The 22,244-nt window shown below is 34.1% G+C and overlaps 5 protein-coding genes across 5 annotated transcripts; 3 read left to right on the plus strand and 2 right to left on the minus strand.

The window, feature by feature from the left end:
• The first annotated feature begins 492 nt into the window (after positions 1-492).
• LOC116167027 (eukaryotic translation initiation factor 5B-like) lies at positions 493-3,585 on the plus strand. The gene is made up of 3 exons (XM_031482264.1): positions 493-919; positions 1,021-1,156; positions 1,215-3,585. The coding sequence occupies exons 1-3, from the start codon at positions 714-716 to the stop codon at positions 3,276-3,278; spliced, it is 2,406 nt and encodes an 801-aa protein (XP_031338124.1). The 5' UTR covers positions 493-713; the 3' UTR covers positions 3,279-3,585.
• A 3-nt stretch (positions 3,586-3,588) lies between these two features.
• LOC116164542 (zinc finger BED domain-containing protein 5-like) lies at positions 3,589-5,207 on the minus strand. The gene is made up of 2 exons (XM_031478741.1): positions 5,042-5,207; positions 3,589-4,979 (listed from the first exon to the last, which is right to left on the minus strand). Exons 1-2 carry the CDS (start codon positions 5,205-5,207, stop codon positions 3,589-3,591), a joined length of 1,557 nt encoding a protein of 518 aa, XP_031334601.1.
• A 7,033-nt stretch (positions 5,208-12,240) lies between these two features.
• Positions 12,241-13,693, plus strand: LOC116167070 (protein ALP1-like). Its single transcript, XM_031482311.1, has 2 exons — positions 12,241-12,753; positions 12,806-13,693. Exons 1-2 carry the CDS (start codon positions 12,398-12,400, stop codon positions 13,620-13,622), a joined length of 1,173 nt encoding a protein of 390 aa, XP_031338171.1. The 5' UTR covers positions 12,241-12,397; the 3' UTR covers positions 13,623-13,693.
• On the minus strand, positions 13,640-14,942 carry LOC116167078. Its single transcript, XM_031482319.1, has 3 exons — positions 14,590-14,942; positions 14,060-14,539; positions 13,640-14,005 (listed from the first exon to the last, which is right to left on the minus strand). Exons 1-3 carry the CDS (start codon positions 14,672-14,674, stop codon positions 13,770-13,772), a joined length of 801 nt encoding a protein of 266 aa, XP_031338179.1. The 5' UTR covers positions 14,675-14,942; the 3' UTR covers positions 13,640-13,769.
• Positions 14,943-18,202: 3,260 nt separating this feature from the next.
• On the plus strand, positions 18,203-19,368 carry LOC116160471. The gene is made up of 4 exons (XM_031473665.1): positions 18,203-18,331; positions 18,386-18,950; positions 19,014-19,173; positions 19,223-19,368. The coding sequence occupies exons 2-4, from the start codon at positions 18,621-18,623 to the stop codon at positions 19,330-19,332; spliced, it is 600 nt and encodes a 199-aa protein (XP_031329525.1). The 5' UTR covers positions 18,203-18,331; positions 18,386-18,620; the 3' UTR covers positions 19,333-19,368.
• Positions 19,369-22,244: the final 2,876 nt, after the last annotated feature.

Genomic DNA, 22,244 nt, shown 5'->3' on the forward strand with positions numbered 1-22,244 from the left:
TCATTAGAGGTAAAAGTGTAGCTTCATTGTTTCTTTTAGTTTTAATATTTTGAACATTAAACACAGCAAGTTTACTTAGGACTGGATCTTCAAAATTATAGGGTAAACCATACAGTAATTGGACACCCAACAGTTATTGGACATTTGGCGTTTGGAACCCTGTAATAAGAATTGCGGGCGTTCTTTTCTTGTTTTGTTGTCTTCCTGCTAGATGGCAATATGTTACCAATATTTTGGCGCATTAAAATTTCCCGCCAATTATTTCTTTATCGTGAGAAATTCAGTTGACGTTAACCTATGTTCACGTCCGTTAAGTTGTTACGATTTTTTTAAGGTTAACACTTCCGTGAAAGTGGTGCTACGTACAGATCGTTGAAAATAGACCATTGGGCAGAATACTAAGGCAAGTAAAGGTTGTATTACATCGTTTTACATAATATTCATGTTCATTAATCTAATTATTTATAACAAAAACAAAGTGTCCAAGTGATATTATCACTTTTTAGTTATTGGACAGGGTGGCCAATAACTGAATCTTGGTTCATTCTCATCTGTGTTCACTATGTAGTAGGACAATATGTACTATAATCGCTAATATAGCGGATTTTAATGTAGGAGCGTTCTGGACAGTTATTGGCCACGTGTCCAGTTACTGTCTTATAAGTGGCCAACTACTGTATTTTGAGAATACATTGTTTTTATAGTGTCTCGCCATGCCAAAACGTATTGGTTATGAAGCAGCCACAATGGCCAAGGCTGTTTCTGAATTTCAGAATGGCAATACATCGCTTAGAGCCATCGCAAAAAAGTACGCGGTCCCAAAATCGACGCTTGAATTTAAATTAAAGAATCCTGATCACAAGCAAACTTTTGGACCTTCGCCTGTTCTCACAAATTCGGAAGAAGCTACATTAGTTAAGTAAGTTGTTTATTTATTTTTCTGTCTGTAGTTAGAATAGCAAACTCGAATAGCGAAGTACCGGTACGTGACTTCTTATTTCCTTTTTTTGTGCTTTCTAGATGGATTGCAGAACTTGCTCGGAAAGGATTTCCTAGAAAAAGAGACGACATTATTGCAAGTGTACAAAATTTCCTAATAGCAAATCCACGTCCCAACCCATTTACGAATAATCGTCCTGGAGCTGGTTGGTTAAAGGTAATAACAACCACATACTCACTTCCTAAAAAATAAAACATAGGATTTATTTTTATAGGCGTTTTTTAGACGCCATCCTGAAATCACAGAAAGAACAAGTGAAGCAGTTACTTCAGCTAGTTCATGTGTTTCCGAAAAGGATATTCGAAAATGGTTTGTTGAAGTAAAAGATTATTTAAAAGAAAAACAACTTGAACAAGTAATAGAGGACCCAACTCGCATTTTTAACGGAGACGAAACAGGTTTCCAAATATGTCCAGAAACAGGGAAAGTTTTGGCACCAAAGGGAATAAAAAATGTATATACCATCGATCAAGGGTCTTCAAAGGAAAACATAACTGTTATGTTCACGTTTTCGGCAAGTGGATCAACTTGTAGCCCGATGATAGTATATCCCTATAAAAGAATTCCCGAAAAAATTTCACAGTCTGTTCCAGCTAATTGGGGAATTGGTCGCAGCGATAGTGGGTGGATGACTGCCGAAGTATTCTACGAGTATATTTCAAAAGTATTCTATCCCTATTTAATTGCCGAAGGTATAACATTCCCAGTGATATTATTTGTAGATGGGCATAAGTCCCATCTCACTTACCAACTCAGCGTTCTTTGCAGTAACCTAGCAATCGAAATTATAGCATTGTATCCTAATGCTACTCGTATATTGCAGCCCGCAGACGTAGCTGTTTTTCGCCCAATCAAGGTAGCTTGGCGAAAAGCAGTAAGGAATTGGCAGTCAGATCATCCAGGAGAATCCCTAACTAAGCTTTCCTTTGCACCATTACTAGACGAAGTCGTTAAATCTAGTGCCAAACCCGATATATTGGTAAATGGATTTAAAGCATGTGGGTTGTATCCACTAAATGCTGACGCTATAGATTATAGCAAGTGTCTGGGAAGTTCCAAGAAAAATGAAACATTTGACAATAAAATAACAGACACCACAATGAAGTATTCCACATTTGCAAATATCGTTGGAAATGAAAAACTTGAACAGTTTAAAAGATTAGATGCAGTCCTTCCAGAAGGAACAAACAACGAAGACTTTTTTGCTCTATTTCGTATATGGAAACATTTTGAAAGCACCAAGGAAGAGCCAGACCAAATTATAAATTTATCTAACGAAAAAATTGATAACGAAGATTTGCCTCAAAATATGATTGTAACAGATGTGTTGTCAGAACAAGAAAGTGGCAATACAAAAGAGGCAGATGGAGTAATCGCCAGTACTACTGACCAACACATTACAACTGCAAACGTAGAGGTACCAGAAAATAACGAGGATTCGCCCCAACATATGATTGTAACGGATGAGTTGCCAGAACAAAACAGTGATATTAATACAAAAGAGACTGATGGAGCAATTTCCAGAACTACTCACCAACAGAGAACAACTGCAGTGGTAGATGTAGCTAATAATGTCTCTATCGCTGAGTTTCTTGACTGGCCAGATTCACCCAAACGTAAAGGAAAACGAGAGACCGAAAGGTTGCCGTATGCTGTAACTTGTAATAAATATCAGGAAATGCTAGCAGAGAAACGTGCTAAGAAGAAAGAAGAAGAAGAACAGAAAAACAAAAAACGTGCTCTAAAGAAAGAAGCAGACGAAGTCAGAGCGAAGAAGAAGAAAGAAGATCAGGAACTCAAAGAGATCAGAAAACACCAACAAAATATTAAAAAATTAGAGAAAACTCAGAAGAAAGCATCAAACGTTTCACGTAAAAATAAATTATGTGCGGCTAATAAGATAACATGCTATGTTTGTGCCAAAATAATAAAATGCAATGAGTTGTCTTGTGACGAATGTAAACAATCATTTCACAAATCGTGTATTCCAGCGTCTCATAAACAACATATTCCAGACCCTACTGATAACGATACTTTTCTATGTCATATCTGCTACAAGGAAGAATCGGATAGCGATGTGGACACTGAAAAAGAAGAAGAACAAGAAAGTGAAGAAAATGAAATCGAGGAAGAGAGGCCACCAGCTGAAACCGAAGAACAAGAAGATAAAGAAAATGAAAAAGAGGAAGAGAGAACACTAGCGGAAACAGAAGAAGAAGAAAAGGAAATCGATGAATTATATAATATGTATACTTCTGCAATAAAACATATATATTAAAAAGTTATACGTGTTACTTACTAAAAAACACTACGTAAACCTTAAAAAAAGGTGTGCCCAATAACTGTAAAAATAATGTCCAATTACTGTAAAATGTGTCCAATAACTATGTATTCTGGCAGAGTTGTTTAAAAGTAATTTCAGAGTTGTTCCTTATAACAACTACCAAAACTTAATATTTTTTTCTGAAAAGTTAAGCAATTATGGAACAAGTGGTTATTTCATATTTACATATTTGCAAATGGGTATGTATTTATTGAATTTTTAAAATATCAATATCCTTAAGTGTCCAATAACTGTATGGTTTACCCTATCGTTTTTTAATTTCGAGGCAGGATGTGATCAAAAACTTACGGCAGCGTTCAAGAAAATCCATCTTGATTTCAGGCTCCAACGAGTCAATATTTTGAAACACTCCAATGCCCAGATACATGTTTGCAATTGGCAGAAAGTGGGTGGTATCACTTGGATCAATTTTGCCAATGTCTGTTTTGTGTATGTAATTTGGTTCCACAAAAGCTGATAATAATTCCTTGTAACACATAACCATCTTGTCATGTAAGTGTGAAATTACGACATTTTCACTTTGAAAGTACTTATTCAAGTCAACAAATTTTGGAAGAACCCATTCCAAAAAAATGTAGAATAATTTAATCTCTTTTTTATTGAGAGCAATATGGATTTCCTCGCTGGCTATAAGGCGATGTTCCAAATAACAAGCGTTAAAAAATAATTTCAATGGCTCCCACTGTTCCAAGATTCGTTTAACTACTTGCAACAATGACAACCATCGAGTTTGTGCTGGTCTTAGAATTTTATGAGGCTCGGTATTGCAGAAATCCTGAAATTCTTTAAACATCGCTTGCCTTTTGGCACTATGTTTGAAAAAGCCATAAACGTTTCTGGCCAAGTCCTCACATCTTCTTGGTAAATGTTTGCATGCCTCACTCGCACACAAATGTAAAGAATGACATACGCATTTTTGAAGCATCAATCCTGGAATATCGTTCGCTAATTTGCTTGCCACTGAGTTTTTACTCCCAAACATGGTGTTACAGCCATCCGAAGCGAAACCTATCATGTTCTTGAGGGGGATGGAGTTTTTTGAAAGGAGTCCAATTATTTCTTCATATAGCCTTTGACTAGTAGCACCTAGATTTGCTTTGTCAGGGTCATCACCAGAAAAAATTTGTAAAAGTTTCCAAAAAAGCGTGGTAATTTTACAGATTTTGGGATGGAAAAAACGAACACAAATACACAAAGTTTTCACAGATGAAATGTCTGTCGATTCGTCTATTATTAAACTGAATTTGTTGCACTTTAAATATGAAATAATTTCTTCTTCGGCGCAGGCACCTATTACATGTTTTGATATTTGAGTAGCTTTCCTTCTTCCTAATGACATACCTTGTGCAATTTTCGAATCAGGAAAACAACTTTTAATTAGATTTGTGAGATGGTCAGCTGAATTAAAGGAGATGTTATGTTCACTTAAAAATCCTGTGATCTTAATTTCGGCAGCTTTGCTTTGAGTTTGCAAAGAAATTTCATTTTCACGCTTATTCAACATACTAGCAATTGTTGTATTTGGAGCTGCCTTTATTTTTAAGATATGCTTTGACGACTTTGCATGATTTTTAATCACCGTGATTTCCGCAGTAAATTCTGCATTGCAGGCACGGCACCTAGCCTTTTCGCCCTCTAGAAGTGAAATTTAATAGGTAAGTAAAGTATACAATATCGTAAATATAATAAATATTCACCTTTGCTCTTGACGAGCCAACCCTTAAACCTAGAGTCTTTCTCCCATTCTGCGCGGTATTGTTGTTTTCGATGCGTTTTTGATACAGTGTTTGAACTTTCACCGCGTTTCCTTTTTTTATATTCAGGTGTTGAACACCTCTCACTCTCAGATTCCGAATTTGACATGTTTATTACGACGCGCAAGCAAATATTAACAAAGAACGATAGCCGAATAACGATACTGTAATACTAATAGGTAGGTACAATAAAAGTTGATAGAACGTTTTTTTTGCTCGTAGCTGATAGAACAAATAAGAACTGACGACTGAGGCAACTCATTAGTCATTTCATTTCTGGAATTTACCGTTGGGTCCGTTGGGGACTCATTGTTATACAATGCGATTTGCCGGTCTTGCACTTGTTCCGACCTTTTTTTTTGCAAATACGCACATTTGCCGCCCTAAGAAAAAAATGTAGGGACTTAAACAGAAATCAGAAACGACATCTCACATAACGATAAGCAAAGTTAATAGGTGTAATATGATCTTTGCGATAAGGAATAAGGATATTTGCATTTCGCGTTCACGGCACTTTCGGTCTGTGGTGCTTTCAATTTAAGTTTTAAGTTGTGCTGGTGCGTTTATTAAAAAAATTGCCTAGCTATTAAAATTATCGATTATCGTACACCTACTATGGTACATGGTACAATCGATAGTCTTATCGTACAAAATCGATAATTATCGTACATCTAACAACACTGCGTCCGATCACCGAAGTTAAGCAACGTCGGGCGCGGTCAGTACTTGGATGGGTGACCGCTTGGGAACACCGCGTGCCGTTGTCTCCTTTTTTTTTTCTAATTTTCGCTTCCTTTTGACACATATTTAGCGATACTACTTTTACACTTTGCGAAATTTAAAATTGTTTCGTTTTGTTAATTTTTCGGGACTTTTGTATTCCCTTTGCGATTTTACCGAACTCTCCTTTATTCATCGAAATATTTATTTACGTTCGATTAGAAAAGTGCTCAAAATTGGTAAATTTGCGACACGTTTGAATCCTTTGCGTGCATCTCTTTGTTCTTCTTCTGACGAATAATTTCTGGAATTGTTTCCCTTAGATCACCATATTTCTCGACAACGGCCATACCACGTTGAAAACACCGGTTCTCGTCCGATCACCGAAGTTAAGCAACGTCGGGCGCGGTCAGTACTTGGATGGGTGCAGGGGTGGATAACTGTAATGGACAAATTGGTTCAAGGAATTAGTTTGTCAACCAGACGACTTTAGCGCTGCTATCTACCACCTCTTCTACCTTTTATTTAAAATTTAAATAAACCGCTTGCCCGCCACATCACGTGTTGAGATTTATGCTTTCTTAACCTAAGTTTCATGTTTGTGAAAGCGTGTGTGAAAGTTTACGTGTCGTTATATTTTACAAGCGTGTCGTTTTTTTTTTAGGATAAAGGACATTGGCTATTAATAATTAAATAGTGCTTATTATTTTAACAGAAAAATGGTTATTTATTGTTGTGTACCTACATGTAAGGTTAGAAGCGGGCAAGGTATTAAAATGCATCGATTTCCGAAGGATCCACATGTAAGTTTAAGATGTATTATGGTATAGATATAAATATTGAAGTTTTTTGCATTTATTATAGTTACAAACACAGTGGCTTAATGCTATTTCATCTTCCTTACTGCATCAGAAAGATCGAACCTTTATTTATAAAACATACAGGGTGTGCCATAATCATTTTGATGAATCTTCAATCATCCCATGTGGCAGGAGAGGGTCAAATTTAAAATATGATGCTGTACCTGTTCTAAATGTTGGAATATGCAGACAACGCGAGAGACAAGGTATGATACATTCCGCTTCACTGGTATAATTTTCAGTCAGTAAATCACATTAGGATTATAAACAAAAACCCCAATGGATTATTATGAATAGCATATTTTAGCTAGTCAGCTGTGATTCTTTTAGTATAACACATGTGTTTTAGATATGGAAGAAGCAGAATGTTCAACATCTGTATCAACACCACAATGTGAATCCCCTACATTGCCTACAGGTATAGTTTTAATTTCAATGAATATTACATGCTACATGTTCGTTTTAGCCTTGGAGGGCAATGTTATTGAATCAAATAGTTTGAATTAATTTGCATATCTTAAATTTACAACTAAAGCAGTGTTCTCTTGAGTCAAATTAGTCAATGTTAGACTCGGTCTTTTCACCTCCCCATAACTTGAATCTCCCGGTAAATTACATGATTACCAATTGTTGACACAATCGTTGTTGTAGTACTTATTGGGCGATTAAATTTACTGGTAGATGAAAATTGTGCTTTTTCAACAAGTTAATTACTATTGTTTCATGAAAACACTGCATAACTGTTTATAGTTTTTGAAATGAAATATTAATATTGTCATTTTTATTCAAAAACTAAACTCATTTGGTTGTAAATTTGAAATCCACAATTTAATTCTGAGTGTATTTTAGAATTCACATCAAGTTTTCCTGTTTGCATTCCAATATCAGTCGAAGCAGGCAACACCTCTCATACTTCATTGCGGAAGTGCAGTTTTCAATCTTCTCGGAAAGGTAATTAATTTCTAATAAGGTATAGTCAGTAAATAAATATGTGGTGGATGAGTTACATAATCTATGTAATTCACTAAATTTCATTTGAATAATTATGCACCATTAATTTACCTCCTTACTTGCAGGTTTAAGACAGAAAATGAACATTTTAAAAACTGGAAAATTAAGACACAGCAAGGATGTTCCGATAGAAGCCCAACAGATTTATAGAGTGGCACAAAATATTAGAAAAACCGCGAAGCGACTGGATCGTGAACTGGCTACAACAAAACGACGTTTAAAAGAAGCACAAAATGTCCTATTATCAGAAGATTTTTTAAAACTAAAGTTAAATGAAACTTCAGCTATTTTTTTTATGGGACAGTTAAAAAATCAAGCCATCTCTCCAAAAGGTAGAAGGTATACTTTGGCAGACAAAACTTTTGCTCTGGCAGTAATGAAGCAGAGTCCGAAGGGATATAAATTTTTACAACTCATTTTTGCATTGCCATCAAGAAAGACGTTGTTAAATTTATTGCACAAGGTTCCCTTTAAAGCAGGAGTTAATGTTCACATTTTTGATCATTTAAAATTAACTGCTGAGAAGATGGATCCTCGGAATAGGTATTGCATTATTATTTTTGACGAGATAGCCTTAGAGCCATCAATTCAATATAATACTGGTGCAGACTCGTTTGATGGATTCCAAGATAACGGTACCGAATCCACAAAGGTTCCAATTATCGCAGACAAGGGTATGGTTTTCATGGCTCGCGGTATCTTTAAAAAATGGAAGCAGCCTCTTTCTTTTTATTTTAATAAAGGAGGCATGAAATCAGATATGATAGCTCATACTTTAAAAACCAACATCATAGCTGCACAAAGCGCTGGATTGGAAGTAATTGGCACAGTTTGTGATCAAGGAGCACCTAATAGGTCCGCTATAAATTTATTGTACTCAGAGACAAATAGAATTTTCAAGTCAAGAGATCAAGAAAATAGATTATTTGGTTTTTTAGTGAATGATAAGGAAATTGTGCCCCTTTATGACCCTCCACATTTATTAAAATGTATGCGGAACCTGCTTTTTGACCACGATATTGAATATGAAATAAAGGGGAAAAACTATGACGGCCAAATGGGAGTATATTGCCAACCTTGTTTCCCTTGATCAAGTAGAAGAAGACACAGATTATAGAATGCTTCATAAAATCACAAATCTACATATTCAAAATCGAAAAAAAATGAAAGTTGCGTATGCTGCCCAAATTTTCAGTAAGCGAGTGGCTTCTCTATTACGTGGTTTAGCACGTCTGTGTAAGTATATGAATTGATTTATTTCTCGGTTTATTTATTCTTTTATTAATTTATTAAATATTTAATTTACCTATTTTTTCAAACTAGATTCATTAAAATAATACAGAGTCTTTGATCACTTTTTTAATTGTTACTATCAAACATTACGTAACAGTACCCATATATGATTTGCATCTGCAAGTACTTTTGTAACAATTAAATACAAATATTTTTTTTGCAGCACCACACAACATACCTACTAACGCTACAGAAACTGCAGAGTTGGTTCTTTTTATGGATAAATGCTTTGATAGCGTAAATGGGTCAAAGTATGTGCAAGAGAACCGACTCAGATGTGCAGTTAGCAAGGATTCTCCACATTTCGACTTCTGGCTTGAAGCTTTAAAAGTTTTTGAATCTATGAGATGTTTACGATCTAATGGCAGCAAGTACAAACCCCCAACAATTCATAATTGGGTGCACACCCTAAAAGGGTTTCGGTATTTATGGAAGAAATTCCAAAAAGAAGGTGTCACCTATTTATCCTGCCGGAATATTAATCAAGATCCTCTAGAAAACTTTTTTGGAGCTATTAGAAGCCACGGTATCCGGAACATTAATCCAACCTGCCAATCTTTTACATATTCATTTAGAACTTTGTTATTAAATAATTTAACCTCTGTACATTCACCTAGTGCCAATTGTGAAAAAGACGATTCATCAGTGTTAGATTCCTTTAAAAGTTTGATTAGTGTTCCACAACAAACATCAGATGTGCATTTCGAAGTACCAGACGTTAATTTATCAAGTGAATTAAGTGACCAGTCCTTACAAAGAACTGCCACTTCAACATATGTTGCAGGAAGTGTTGTGAGAAGTATTATAAAACAAATAAACAATTGTGTGTTATGTAAAAAACAGCTTGTGGGGTCGTTAAATGAATTATCTTTGAAAGAGAGATTTATTATTCAAGAATATCAGATAGAAAATAGGCGCCCATTGACAACTCCTTCAATAATGTTTAATACACTATTTCAAACTGCCATTCATATACTTACTGAGATTTTGCCGCAAGTATGTCACAAGCAAAATATAAAATGCGTTTTAAAGGTAATCTTAAAACAAAATTTAAGTTTCACTTGCATATGTCAGGAACATGATTTGTTCGATATAATTTGTGAGAAAATAAGCCTTTTTCATTCTCTTACTTGGGCTAAAAATATAAACAAAATGTTAAAAGGCAGGAGTGAGAATGTACTCACAAAAGACCCGATCAAAATACAAGCCATGAATATTTATGAAATCAATAAAAAAATTAAAAAAAGGGTGGCAGATTTAAAACATTTAGAAATTTCAACTTGATGTGTATGTTGAAGGTGGTGCTTTTGTAAATATGTTAACAATTGAATAAGCTAAGTTTTACTAAGTTTGTGTGTGTTAATTACTGTGATAACAATCCTATCTTTAAGGTTCTTATATTTAGGTTGTTTAAGCTGGGTTTATAGTTCCCTTTTCGTAAGAACTTTAATACATTTAAGTTTAAGAATTAAGTACTATTTATAGTTTTCATAATTGTGAGAGTGTCACGTGTACATTGCACAGGCTATCCGCCATTCTGTTTATTATTTATAAATTTCATGTATATGCCGCATCTTTTCTTAACAATATTTGAACAAACCATGGTGAGAATGTGAGAATTTTCACTCTAATGGCAAATTCCTGCACATTTTTACCTTAACGTTTGTAATAGTACTTTAAGCGTAACTATAATCAGTGGCCAGAAATATCGCGATGTGTCACGATACTTAATGATTATCGATCGAAGTATTGCGATATGTTTTTAAAAAAAGTATTGAAATCAATATAGCAATACTTTTTTTTAGTGTTGTATCGAAAAACATTAGAATTGACAACTTTTGGTGATTTACGCTACCTCCTCAAAGAGCCCGACATGTGAGCAGTACTCAACGAATAGATCTAGTACTACCCAGTGGCGGCTCGTAAGCTGCGTTGAAGGTAGTGCCAAATTGTTCGTCCCTCCCCATTATTTTACTAGTTACAAATTTTTGTTTCCATATTATTCCAGTTGTTTAGGTAGATTTAGAGAATAATTCTAATATTTATGTACAACATTCCAAAATCTGTCTACTGGCTAGAATAGAAGCTGACGTTGGTGAGACACCTATGTAGTTTCACATACAGTGACGGAAACAAATTTAGCCCCTTTAATTTCTTTGGAAATTTCTTCATGATATACTTAAAGCATGCATTTCAGTAATTCATTTTGTGTAGTTTTAGATGAGAATTAGCGGAATTTTTTTCCAAAAATCGTATGGAAAGTGTTACTTTTTTCACGATTTTTTGAAGTATCCGTTTCCATGGCTTTAGCCTTATCTATAAACAATAGCATCAATTTTATTTGCAGTTTTATTAATGAGGCCCCTATACTATCACTTTTTAACACTATTCAAATCTTTATACTAAACAAGTACTGAAATTTATTAATTCTTTGAATACCTACTCCTTCATTTTCGGATTTATCGCTATAGTCGTGTCCTACAATTCTTTAGAAAATTTAGACATTTTATTTTTAAACAATATTTAAGTCCGGTATTGCCTTATCTTCCAGAGAATGCATGGAAAAATATTTATTTTATGCATTTTACGTAACAATAAAATTAGTCCCGTAAGTGTAATCTTACACAGAAATAAAAAAAATTGTTTGACTTATCAAGAATAAAACACGAAAACAGCGCAAAGCATAGTAATACACGTACACAATATTCAATTGTGCTTATAAGCCAAACTTCTGGTGGCTCAAGTTGTACGTATAAAACGCTACTGCGGTTTCGCTCCTCCCACCCCTCTACTCCCCGCGGAAGTCCACACTTGTAGGAAAGTACGAGCCAGTTTAGATTTGGCACGGCTCGACCGTATTTGCAGTCCACAATAAGCACCATTTGAATTCTTGGTATCTAATTTATTAAATCATTTCTTTTTTTTTGTTTTAAGTTTTAAAACACAATATGCTCTAGAGTCTAGTGGACACAATTATTAATTGTTAATTATATTTTAAGAATTGATCATTAGCTGATTTCTTGAGGTGGTGCCATGGCTCCTTGGCTCTTTATAGAGAGCCGCCCCTGGTACTACCTAAAAGCGTTGAGTGAAGAATGTAGTAAGAGGCGCAACGCCTGTAATAAAAATCGTTCCATTTCCCTTCTCGGTTCAACGCACGCAATCTTACCCGTGAGGTTCCAAGTCTCGGTGCCACACGGGTAAGCTTGCGTGCGTTGAAGCGAGAAGGGAAATAGAACGATTTTTACTACAGGAGTGCGTTCAGAAACAAGTGATGTTCTTTGGTGTGAAGTAAGTGTAGAGTGATGTCACGTGCCCAATGTCACTCTGTACTTTAGAAACGCACGGAGTGAGATGCTACTGTCAATTATTTTTGTAAGGTTAGAAAGTTCGAGCAAAACAAACAATTTTAAATATGAACAAAAGGAAGCTTATTTGTGGCTTGGCAATCTCATTATTTAAACAATTCCTATCGGAATTAGAAATATTTGTGTTTGAAGCTATCGATATTGAAGACGAAGAAGATCCTGTACCTTCAAAAAGGAGAAAGTTGCCGATTAGGATTGAGAATTATATGGAAAGGGTAATACCGAACCTCAGTAAACAACAATTTCAAATGCATTTCCGTATCAATTATGTGACATATACCAAGTTGTTACCAATTATTGCAAATGAAATAAAGAAAAAAGACATTGTGGGACGACCTTTAATAGACATCGATAGACAATTACTTGCTGTACTGTGGCTATTGGCAACCCCAGATTCATTTAGGTACCTACCTACATATGGAATACATTCATATATAACTAGCACTTCGTTTTAGATCAGTAGGAGAAAGATTTAATATGGGAAAGTCTTCTTTAAGTGTGTCATTTTTCCGTATCATCAAAGCGTTGAATAACATTGCGCCAAAAGTTATAGTTTGGCCAACAGGCGAACAGGTAGAAGCAGTTAAAGAAAAATTCTCCAATCTTGCAGGCATTGACGGTGTTATTGGAGCAGTAGATGGAACGTTTATTCCAATAAAAGCCCCCAAAGATGACCCAGAGGTATATATATGCAGAAAATGCCATTACGCAATTACACTGCAAGGAATTTGCAATGCTTCATTAAAATTCACTGATGTATTCGTGGGTTATCCTGGATCTGTAAGCGATACTCGAATATTCCGCAATTCCGACATATATAATGCGGTTACTGAAAATGTTATGGAATATTTTCCCAATGGAGAGTTTATTTTAGGCGATAAGGCATATCCTTGTTTGTCATGGTGCATACCTCCATACATCAACAGTGGAAATATGAATGCAGCAAAAAGAAATTTTAATTTGAGAGTATCTCAGACCAGACAAAGTATAGAGAGGGCATTTGGCCTTTTATTTGGACGACTACGGCGACTTAAATTTTTAGATATGAATAGACAAGATTTGATTCCTGCAACTGTTGTCGCATGTTGTGTTGTGCACAATTTATGTATAGAATCGGAAGATTTATTGGTAGAGGAGTTTATAAATGAGGGTATCCAATTTGTAAGAGGGAATTTGGAACGTGAACATAATGGCCGAGGAAATTTATTTCATGAGAATGGAACTCATAAACGTGATCAGTTGTGTCAAAGATTATTTGATGTTATGGACTAAATACTTGTAAATATTTTGTAATATCTTTATGAAACACTTAATCATTAATAATAAACATAAACTGTTACGAACTTAATACATATTCTTACATATTGAAAAAATACACTACATTCTACAGGATGTGTACGGTATTTTACTGTCATAATCCTACAATTTGTCTAAAAGTTTATTCATCTGCATGTTGAAATTTTCAATGGATTTTTGCTGCAACTCTCGAAGTAAACTCAGCCTCTCTTTATGCCGCCTTTCAATATCATCTTCTGTGAAACGCCTTTTCCTGGAAACTGATGGTGTTGGAGAGATACTTGAAGTTGTTGATGCAGTTTCCGTAACAGGCGGACTAGATGATCGAGATCGAACGTCATCACTGTCTTCCTTTTTGTCTAAGTATAATAATATAATCAAATTTACTTATAATGAGAGAAAAAGATCCTTACCTTCCAAGTTGCGTCCTCTTAGAGAGGATGCTACTGCAATGGGCTCAACGTTTGGTTTTTTTCCGTAAATATCATCCATCTCTTCGTAATAAGTAAATTGTATAGCGGCAGCACCACTACTAGTCGCTTTCATATTATCTTTCTTCTTCATATACCTCATTTTTAAATATTTTACTTTATCTTTAATCTGGGATGTAGTAAAGTTCCCACCATCATTCTTCATTTCATCCTTCATTAGCGCATATACTGCATCATTTTTTATGGTGGTCGATTTAAAATCTTCTTGGTGAAGTTTTAAAAAATGAATGAGCTTTAATGTCATCTCGTGACTCCACGAAACTTTGGTTCCCATCGGCGTACTCGTCCCGTTTGGTGAAGGAAGTCCAAGATCGGCAAGTTGCTTTTGTAATTCCTCATAATATTCAATGCCAAATATTGATTGCAACTCTGCATTAATTGAATGATACAGTAACTCTCCACCTGATAGGATTAAAATAGGAATCGATATATAAAATAATGTACCTACTTACTTTGAGTATTTTGCAAAACAACATTTTCATTTTCAATAATATATAAACCATTTTCGTTAACTACTGGCACATACGCATTTTCCATTATTAATTTAATAATTTACTTTACTGAAAATAAAATAATTTGGACAACGATTGTTGACATTTGACAGTTAATTATGAAATGCGCATGACAGGTGATTATTACCGCGCCAAAAAGCGAGGTAATGAAAGGTCACTCCAGAGTTACACTGAGGCGACTTGCAAGCGTTTCTGAACAAAGGGTAGTGTTGTACAAGGTGATCACACTACACTTTCTGAACGATCAGCGTAACTCCTATCTGGTTTCTGAACGTACTCCAGGCGTTGCGCCTCTTACTACATTTCTTCACTCAACGCTAAAAGTAAAAGATTTAAAGCATACGAAAATATTTTGGTACGTAGTATCGTTCCGACCACTGCTATAAATGCCAATGTGCAACACGTAAGGTTTCAATTGGTAACGACACGGTACTGTGTTACAGGTACGTTAACTATAAATTCAGCTTTACCGCCGTTTTAGAAAACTTTATTTAGTTTAATTACTTTGTGAATAACAGTCCTATCTCTTAAGCTTTGGATATTTAGGTTTACTTATATATTTATAAATAAAACAAGTACCTACTTAAAAGTGTAATAAATTAATAGTGTTTGGTGTTTAATATATAAATATTACAATTGTCTTCACTCTTACGCTAAACCATCCGCTAACACTAAATTGACTAATGTCTAATATGTAAATATTAGTCAATTTCGTGTTACGTGATGGTTTAGCGCAGGAGTGCGACAACTCAAGAAAATGAAATTTAATTTGAATTCAAATTAATGGCGGGAGCGGGGTGCTTAGTAATTATTCAACCAGACACGGAGTGGCGCTTTCAATGCCCCAATTTTTTTATTTGAGTTGCCTGTCTATATAATACAGCTAACCTAACCTAACGATCCATTGTCTATGGATGGGTGACCGCTTGGGAACACCGCGTGCCGTTGTCTCCTTTTTTTTCTAATTTTCGCTTCCTTTTGATACATATTTAGCGATACTACTTTTACACTTTGCGAAATTTAAAATTGTTTCGTTTTGTACATTTTTCGGGACGTTTGTATTCCCTTTGCGATTTTACCGAACTCTCCTTTATTCATCGAAATATTTATTTACCTACGATTAGAAAAGTGGTCAAAATTGGTAAATTTGCGACACGTTTGAATCCTTTGCGTGCATCTCTTTGTTCTTCTTCTGAGGAATAATTTCTGGAATTGTTTCCCTTAGATCACCATATTTCTCGACAACGGCCATACCACGTTGAAAACACCAGTTATTACTGTGTTCAAAATTTTTGGAACATAAAGGATTTTCTGTGAAGGTTAAATTTTCTAAAAAAATTTTTTGGATGATTTGTCAACAATAATACCCGAAATTCAAAACATATTTAAGATATCAAATGGATCCTTTAAAAATTTTTGTCACAAAGTCTATATAGAAAAGAAAATTGATCTCTGGAATAAAGTATTTCGTATTAATGACGTTATTTTACTTGACGGTCATTACTAGGGGGCGGATTCTTAGGTAAATAAATATTTTTTTTGCGTATCAATAGAAGGCCCAAACTGTGTTAAAAGTCCCGGATGAACCAAAAGTAACTCAAAAACGAAGTTTTATTTCACATAAAAACACCTATTTTTGGTTTATTTTTATGTGAATACATATTTCAAAGATATTCATAAAAAACACATAAATACGACGTTTTTAATTTATTTTATCCCTTTTTTCTCTCTTCCCGTGCATAATATTCCACATTTTTGTCCCCATATTTATTTACACAAGATTTCTGTGTGCAGTAAGTACTATGGTATCTTGTTTCTGCATTCGTCACTTCCGCAAATTCTAGACCTGCTGACAAGTTCTGTTTTTTGTATGCGGCGACCCGTAATTTTTTGACTGGCTGCTTTCTTATCTATCTGACTCGGTAGGTACTGTTTCAATTCAACACTGCAGATTTGTTCGTTGTTAAAGTAGACAGTTGTAAAGTTGGACAAGACCATACCGTGCGTAAGGTGTCTTAAGTTAAATCGAGCACTAAATTCGCGTCTTTACTCTTCAACAATAGCCAATATACAATTGAATTTAAAAACATGTACATTTTAGCGACATCCCATGAACCCTCTCTTAAAATACGCAAGACTTACTTCCTGTGACGTGAAACGGTGTTTCTCGCAGTACAAATTATTATTCAGAGACAATCGACAATCACTTGTGATCGATAATTTGGAGATGCCTTTTGTTATACATTGCAATGCTAAAGAAACTCCTGGTAAGTAATGTTCAGCTTACAGCTACTATTGGTGAATAAAAGACTTGTCTCCTTTCCGTTTTTTTCGCGAAAATTGTCAAAATAATTTTAAGTTTTTAGTAAATATTTTAATGTTTTTAAGCACATAAAAAATAAATATTTTTGAAGTTTTTAGCACCTAAAAATCCGCGCCCTAGTCATTACAATAGTAACATAGATCCTGAATTTGGCGTTTTACTGCATATTGTCGGTGAGTTGTGCACATGAAGTTTTATTTATTTATGAAACATTAAACATTATGTCTTTCAATCAACATTTTTTTGCTTACGAAGTTAAACTTTGGAATACCGTAAAATGCTCTTTGTTCAAAGACTTACCATTTTCAAAAGAATTAGTTATAAATGAAATTCATCATAAAAACTATATCGCGATTTAAGCAAATGTGTAATAAGTAGGTATGTAGTATTGTATTTTATTTTGTGTTATCATTAGCTATAAGTACATATTATATTGTAGTTTAGTTATTTAAATATTTGTTTTTATATTTATGTTTTTGCTCACTGTGGATAAAGTATATTTTGTTTTAAGCATTTTACATTTAGCTAGAAATGGGCATTTAAATTACGATCTTCATGTATTGCATACAAATGCATTTGTGAAATTGTATAATATGTAAGGTTTTATACGATAGGTAATAAAGGTTATTATTGAAAATATATTATGTTTTCTTTCACATCAGGCACACATGTGTAGGATAAAAGTGACTCACAGAACAGTTTTAAATCTGTGAACAGTACAGTTTTTTGATTTTTCAAAAATAAATATGTTAATACACATACTCTTTGCAGTAAACATATGTTTATATTTAGAATAAGTAAAGATGTTTCTAATCAGTACTACCATACTACTAATGGCAAGTATTGCATATATTTAAGGTAAGTATAGTATTTTCGTACTACTAGTGAAACAGTATGCTTATAGCAAGTATATTTTTGGTAATAACTAGAATATTTGTTCGTTTAAAGTATTATACTATTTGCTACGTAGAAGTACAACATATTACTAATGGTAATTATCTTGTTTATTAATAACTACAACATTATTTATCTATATATTTATTAATTAATTTACTAACTGCTAGTATACAAAACCTTAACAAACCAAAATTCTTACTGTTAGTAAAAGTTCTTCTAGTCCTCTATTTTAGTATATTTTTATACTAACCATTAGTAGAATTTTCCCTCAGTGTAGGCAGGCAATAACACTTTTTTTACTTCTTTTTTCAGAAACATATAAAGAGGCAATCTTTTACGAAACGAAGCTGGTTGAATCTTTCAGTACAGAGCAAGATGAGCCCAAAAAAAGGACATCTAAACCTAATGAAAAATACAGAGACAGCTGCTTAACACCACCTCCTACATTAACCAAATATAAAGGTTGAGTGAAATGAATATGTAATAGCGAAATGTATTTTTGTACTTACATTTTAGGGAAGGAAAAAGACCTAGAAGATTCTGCATCGGAATATTCAACTCATGAATCATCAGGTAGTGGTAGCGAATCTTCCTACCGTTCACAAAAAAAAGGAAAAAAACAATTACGGCAAAAGTTCATAGCAGTCGCTTAGTACCACCAAGTTCGCCTAAACAAATTCAAAGAAGCACCCACATATTTCATCAGCCGGAAGATCTGAATAATATAAATATAGCAGAGTTTGATGACGACATGAATGATACCGTGGTACCCGAGATGGTACCTGACCAGGACAAAGAAACCACTGTCGACTTCCATAATGCACCCACAGATGATACATTTTCATTTATATCACACGTTTTTTCAGGTAAGCTAATGAAGGAGTTGATTACTCAGTATGTAGATACCAAATCGAGATTGATATCGATTGAAGCCAAGCTGAACACCATTTTGGATCGTCTCGCGTTAGCAGTTCCGTCACGTGACTTGGATTTATTGCCGCAATTTCCTCTGGAAACTGTCGAGCAGTTTAGAGATTTCGAGAAACAACTGAAAGACAACAAAGGCTTTGAAGAGCAGTTTGTAAGTGAAAACTCTCTGTACAATAAATATCTAAACTAAATCATGTAACGCTTTGATTCACAGGTTACGTTTGTGCAACGTATAGGTGGGGAGAATTTGGAAAAATGTATAAAGAACATCCTCCGAAAAGTTTTTTCAAATTTTGTGGGATCATTCCTGAGTTGGAAGGGGCAAAAAGGCAATATAGCATTGGAAAGTACAGCAATAATTGCTGCTATCAAGGGTAACCATAACCCAGTGAAAAAATATGTAAATAATTTAATATATTGTAGATGCAGTTTTAAGAGCACATCCGTCAAGCTTCACGGAAGCGAAGTTTAAAGAGACGACGATGAACTTTTTCCAGTACGCGTCAGTGCGGCTTTCCCGTCAAAAACCATAAACAATTAATTTATATGTATACACCTAGATGAAGATTAATGAGGTTTTTTGTTTTTACAATAATGAAATAAAATAAATGTTTAGTTTTTAATTCATCACAGTCTCATTTCAAACGGAAGCGATCTAATCTGTAGCTGCATTGTTTCTAACATTTAGCTCTGTGATTCCTTTTACTAAACTAACGTACAATTATTGTATCTGTATGTGAGAGACATTATTTTGTATACAAGTTTGTATGACAAAATAAATGTCAGCACATACATGCACGTTTCAGTTTAACGTAAGGAATACATTGCCGATCTGATTGATGATCACACCATGTTGCGGAAACCTTTTACTGAAAAGTGATAACAATATTGATCTCGTACTAACACAGCAATATGATAATGAAACCATTTTTTAACCCAGTAAAAGCAAAGTTGTTTGAACATTCAAATATCAACATTCATGCAATATTAGTACCTTGCAATGCAATGTTTTTTCACGATAGATTTAGGGTTGCTACAACATTGCACTAACATTACATTATGATTAAAAGCAATATTGCACATTACAATACAACATTGCTTCAACATTGACAAAATATTACTTTGCTTAGTGGGAGTTAAGACGAGCAAGAGCAAAAGGCAAGAGTTCTATAATAACAAATACCGCCGAAAAGCAAATATTAGAAGAAAAAGAAAATTTAAAAGCAGCCAAATTAAAGAACAAAAAAACCATCGCTGTAGTACTAGATGAAGCTAAGGAAAAACCTACAAAAAAGAAAAGAAAAATAGCAATAGAAGAAAACCTAACAAGTGACGAAGAGGAAACTGTGGACTATAAAGATTCTTCTTCAGACTGGGAGCCTGAGCAAGAAGACGAGAACAGCTACTTCACTGATGATATGAACATTGTAAAAGGTTGTTTCATATTAGTAAAATTTACAGGTGGAGTTCATTATGTAGCCAATGTTTTAACTGACTTAGATGAAGTGGGAGATTGCGAAGTTAAATTCCTTCGAAAGAAGTGTTCAAATTCTTTCTTATATCCGAATAACGTAGATATTGCATCAGTTAATAAATCTGACGTACTAACTATGGTTTTACCAAACCCAAAAGCATCGCAAACTAAAAGACAATCAAACATATTTAAATTTGAAATAAATTTTGACGGTTTCAACGTACGTTAAAACTACTTATTGTTATTTACGTTGTTTTTATTGTATTACATACTTTGTTTGTTTTGTTTGCTTGTTTATTTGGCATATCAGAACATGTTTCCCTGGATATGTAGTGTTGGCTCAGTTTGTACCATCAGAATATTTAGTGTTGGCTCAGTTACTACCAGTGGTACTAAGTGAAACACTTGCAAGAGTTTTTCTTAAATTTCCTCATATGAACATGTTATGTTTATTTATAGTATTGTTGTATTTTTAAGGGGCAATATATAAGTGCACTGTAATAAAATGTATCTAACTTCGGACCAATCAACTATAACATGACAGAGTAACACAAATGGAAAAAATGCTAAAGCTTTGCGTTTATGCACTAAAAAATGGTGTATTTGCACTTTAAAAAAGACTTATGCAGCTTTATTAGTATGTTCTACAAAATGATAGACTCGCACTTTGAACAAATACATTCCAACTTTAAAAGTATGCAATATAAAGTTATAGTAGATTATTATATTTATGCATATATAAAGTATAAAAATAGCTATAGTACAAATCTGTAGGTACTAAATACTCATTTATTGGATTATTAATGCCTTTTTAGCTGTAGTTGGCCGCCCTCTCTTCCTCTTTTGTCCAAGTGGAACACTTTTAGCTTCAATGGGTACTTTGGCTTTTCCTAAAATAACTAATAAGCCTAATGAATGTTCGCATATGTACTCTTTCAAAAATCTTGAGCAAGTACACTGTGACACTAACTCTTCATTTTCAGAGTAGCAAGCTAATTTTAATACTGTTTGAGATTTTCGAAAATCATCAAAACATTCCCATTTAAGATAGGTGTTCTTCCAAGTCTGCATTTCTTCTTGGTTTAAAACTTCTGTCGCATTCGTCGATTTTGTATAATAGATAGTCTTCTCATTGGATTTTTCTTCAAACATTTTTGGTTTAAGTTTTACCCATTGGTATGCATCAGTCCAGAGTTTTGTTGTCAATTTTATAGTTGAAAAAAATGGCTTGTAATTCGGGTTTTCTGGATTTCGCTCATATGACCATTTTTCAACTAATGAAGTTCTTAAAGTTTCCATAAACTGACCTACTGGAAGACGCTCCCTTATAGTACTAGCGGTATAACGGAAATTCTTGAAAGATACTGCATTTTTTTATACCAAGGTGCCACTTGGTACAGTTGTTCCTTAGAGCCATTTAAACGATTTGACTTGAAGAACACTTGACATTTTCCGTGTGGGTAGATTTTAGAGGGGGTAGGGGTGATTTATTGTAACATTTTTTTAAAAACTAAATATGGCCTAGAGACGAGATCTGGATGTCGATGTCGTATGATTTTAACCCGAGGAATCCAATGGTAGCGCCAGAAATGTAATCCGGATACCGGAAGTCCGTGAAAAGCCGCCATTTTTAGAAAATGACAGACTTTTGATCGAATTTTATTTTTAAGGCACACCGGGTCGTGTAAGGTGTCTAGACTTATGTTTTTGGGGTCAGGGAATTCATTTTTGATAACAATATAACCTACTGGCATCGGAACTGCATGAGACCCAATAAACAGACATATAAAACATACATAACAAATATGTAAGATTAAGATAAAAACTTATATATTTAGTTTTTTATGTATCATATATATCAGAACTACTATGTTATTTAGGAGTTCATTAATTTTTATATATATTATATATAAAAAAACTATATGTAGCCCATATATCAAAAAAGAGTTGTATGAATTACAGCAATACTAA

The sequence above is a fragment of the Photinus pyralis genome, unplaced genomic scaffold (assembly GCF_008802855.1).
Source record: "Photinus pyralis isolate 1611_PpyrPB1 unplaced genomic scaffold, Ppyr1.3 Ppyr1.4_LG1, whole genome shotgun sequence".
NCBI lineage: Eukaryota > Metazoa > Arthropoda > Insecta > Coleoptera > Lampyridae > Photinus > Photinus pyralis.

What these genes read in the sequence shown, in the direction of transcription:
- LOC116167027 (XM_031482264.1), top strand. Translation starts at nt 714, where the DNA reads ATGCCAAAACGTATTGGTTATGAAGCAGCCACAATGGCCAAGGCTGTT. An exon ending in GAAGAAGCTACATTAGTTAA is followed by an intron (nt 920 to 1,020) that starts GTAAGTTGTTTA and finishes TGTGCTTTCTAG; the next exon opens with ATGGATTGCAGAACTTGCTC. An exon ending in CTGGAGCTGGTTGGTTAAAG is followed by an intron (nt 1,157 to 1,214) that starts GTAATAACAACC and finishes TTATTTTTATAG; the next exon opens with GCGTTTTTTAGACGCCATCC.
- LOC116160471 (XM_031473665.1), top strand. Translation starts at nt 18,621, where the DNA reads ATGAATGATACCGTGGTACCCGAGATGGTACCTGACCAGGACAAAGAA. An exon ending in AAGGCTTTGAAGAGCAGTTT is followed by an intron (nt 18,951 to 19,013) that starts GTAAGTGAAAAC and finishes TTTGATTCACAG; the next exon opens with GTTACGTTTGTGCAACGTAT. An exon ending in AATAATTGCTGCTATCAAGG is followed by an intron (nt 19,174 to 19,222) that starts GTAACCATAACC and finishes AATATATTGTAG; the next exon opens with ATGCAGTTTTAAGAGCACAT.
- LOC116167078 (XM_031482319.1), bottom strand. Translation starts at nt 14,674, where the DNA reads ATGGAAAATGCGTATGTGCCAGTAGTTAACGAAAATGGTTTATATATT. An exon ending in TGTTTTGCAAAATACTCAAA is followed by an intron (nt 14,540 to 14,589) that starts GTAAGTAGGTAC and finishes TAATCCTATCAG; the next exon opens with GTGGAGAGTTACTGTATCAT. An exon ending in AAGAGGACGCAACTTGGAAG is followed by an intron (nt 14,006 to 14,059) that starts GTAAGGATCTTT and finishes TATTATACTTAG; the next exon opens with ACAAAAAGGAAGACAGTGAT.
- LOC116167070 (XM_031482311.1), top strand. Translation starts at nt 12,398, where the DNA reads ATGAACAAAAGGAAGCTTATTTGTGGCTTGGCAATCTCATTATTTAAA. An exon ending in GCAACCCCAGATTCATTTAG is followed by an intron (nt 12,754 to 12,805) that starts GTACCTACCTAC and finishes ACTTCGTTTTAG; the next exon opens with ATCAGTAGGAGAAAGATTTA.
- LOC116164542 (XM_031478741.1), bottom strand. Translation starts at nt 5,207, where the DNA reads ATGTCAAATTCGGAATCTGAGAGTGAGAGGTGTTCAACACCTGAATAT. An exon ending in TTGGCTCGTCAAGAGCAAAG is followed by an intron (nt 4,980 to 5,041) that starts GTGAATATTTAT and finishes TTTCACTTCTAG; the next exon opens with AGGGCGAAAAGGCTAGGTGC.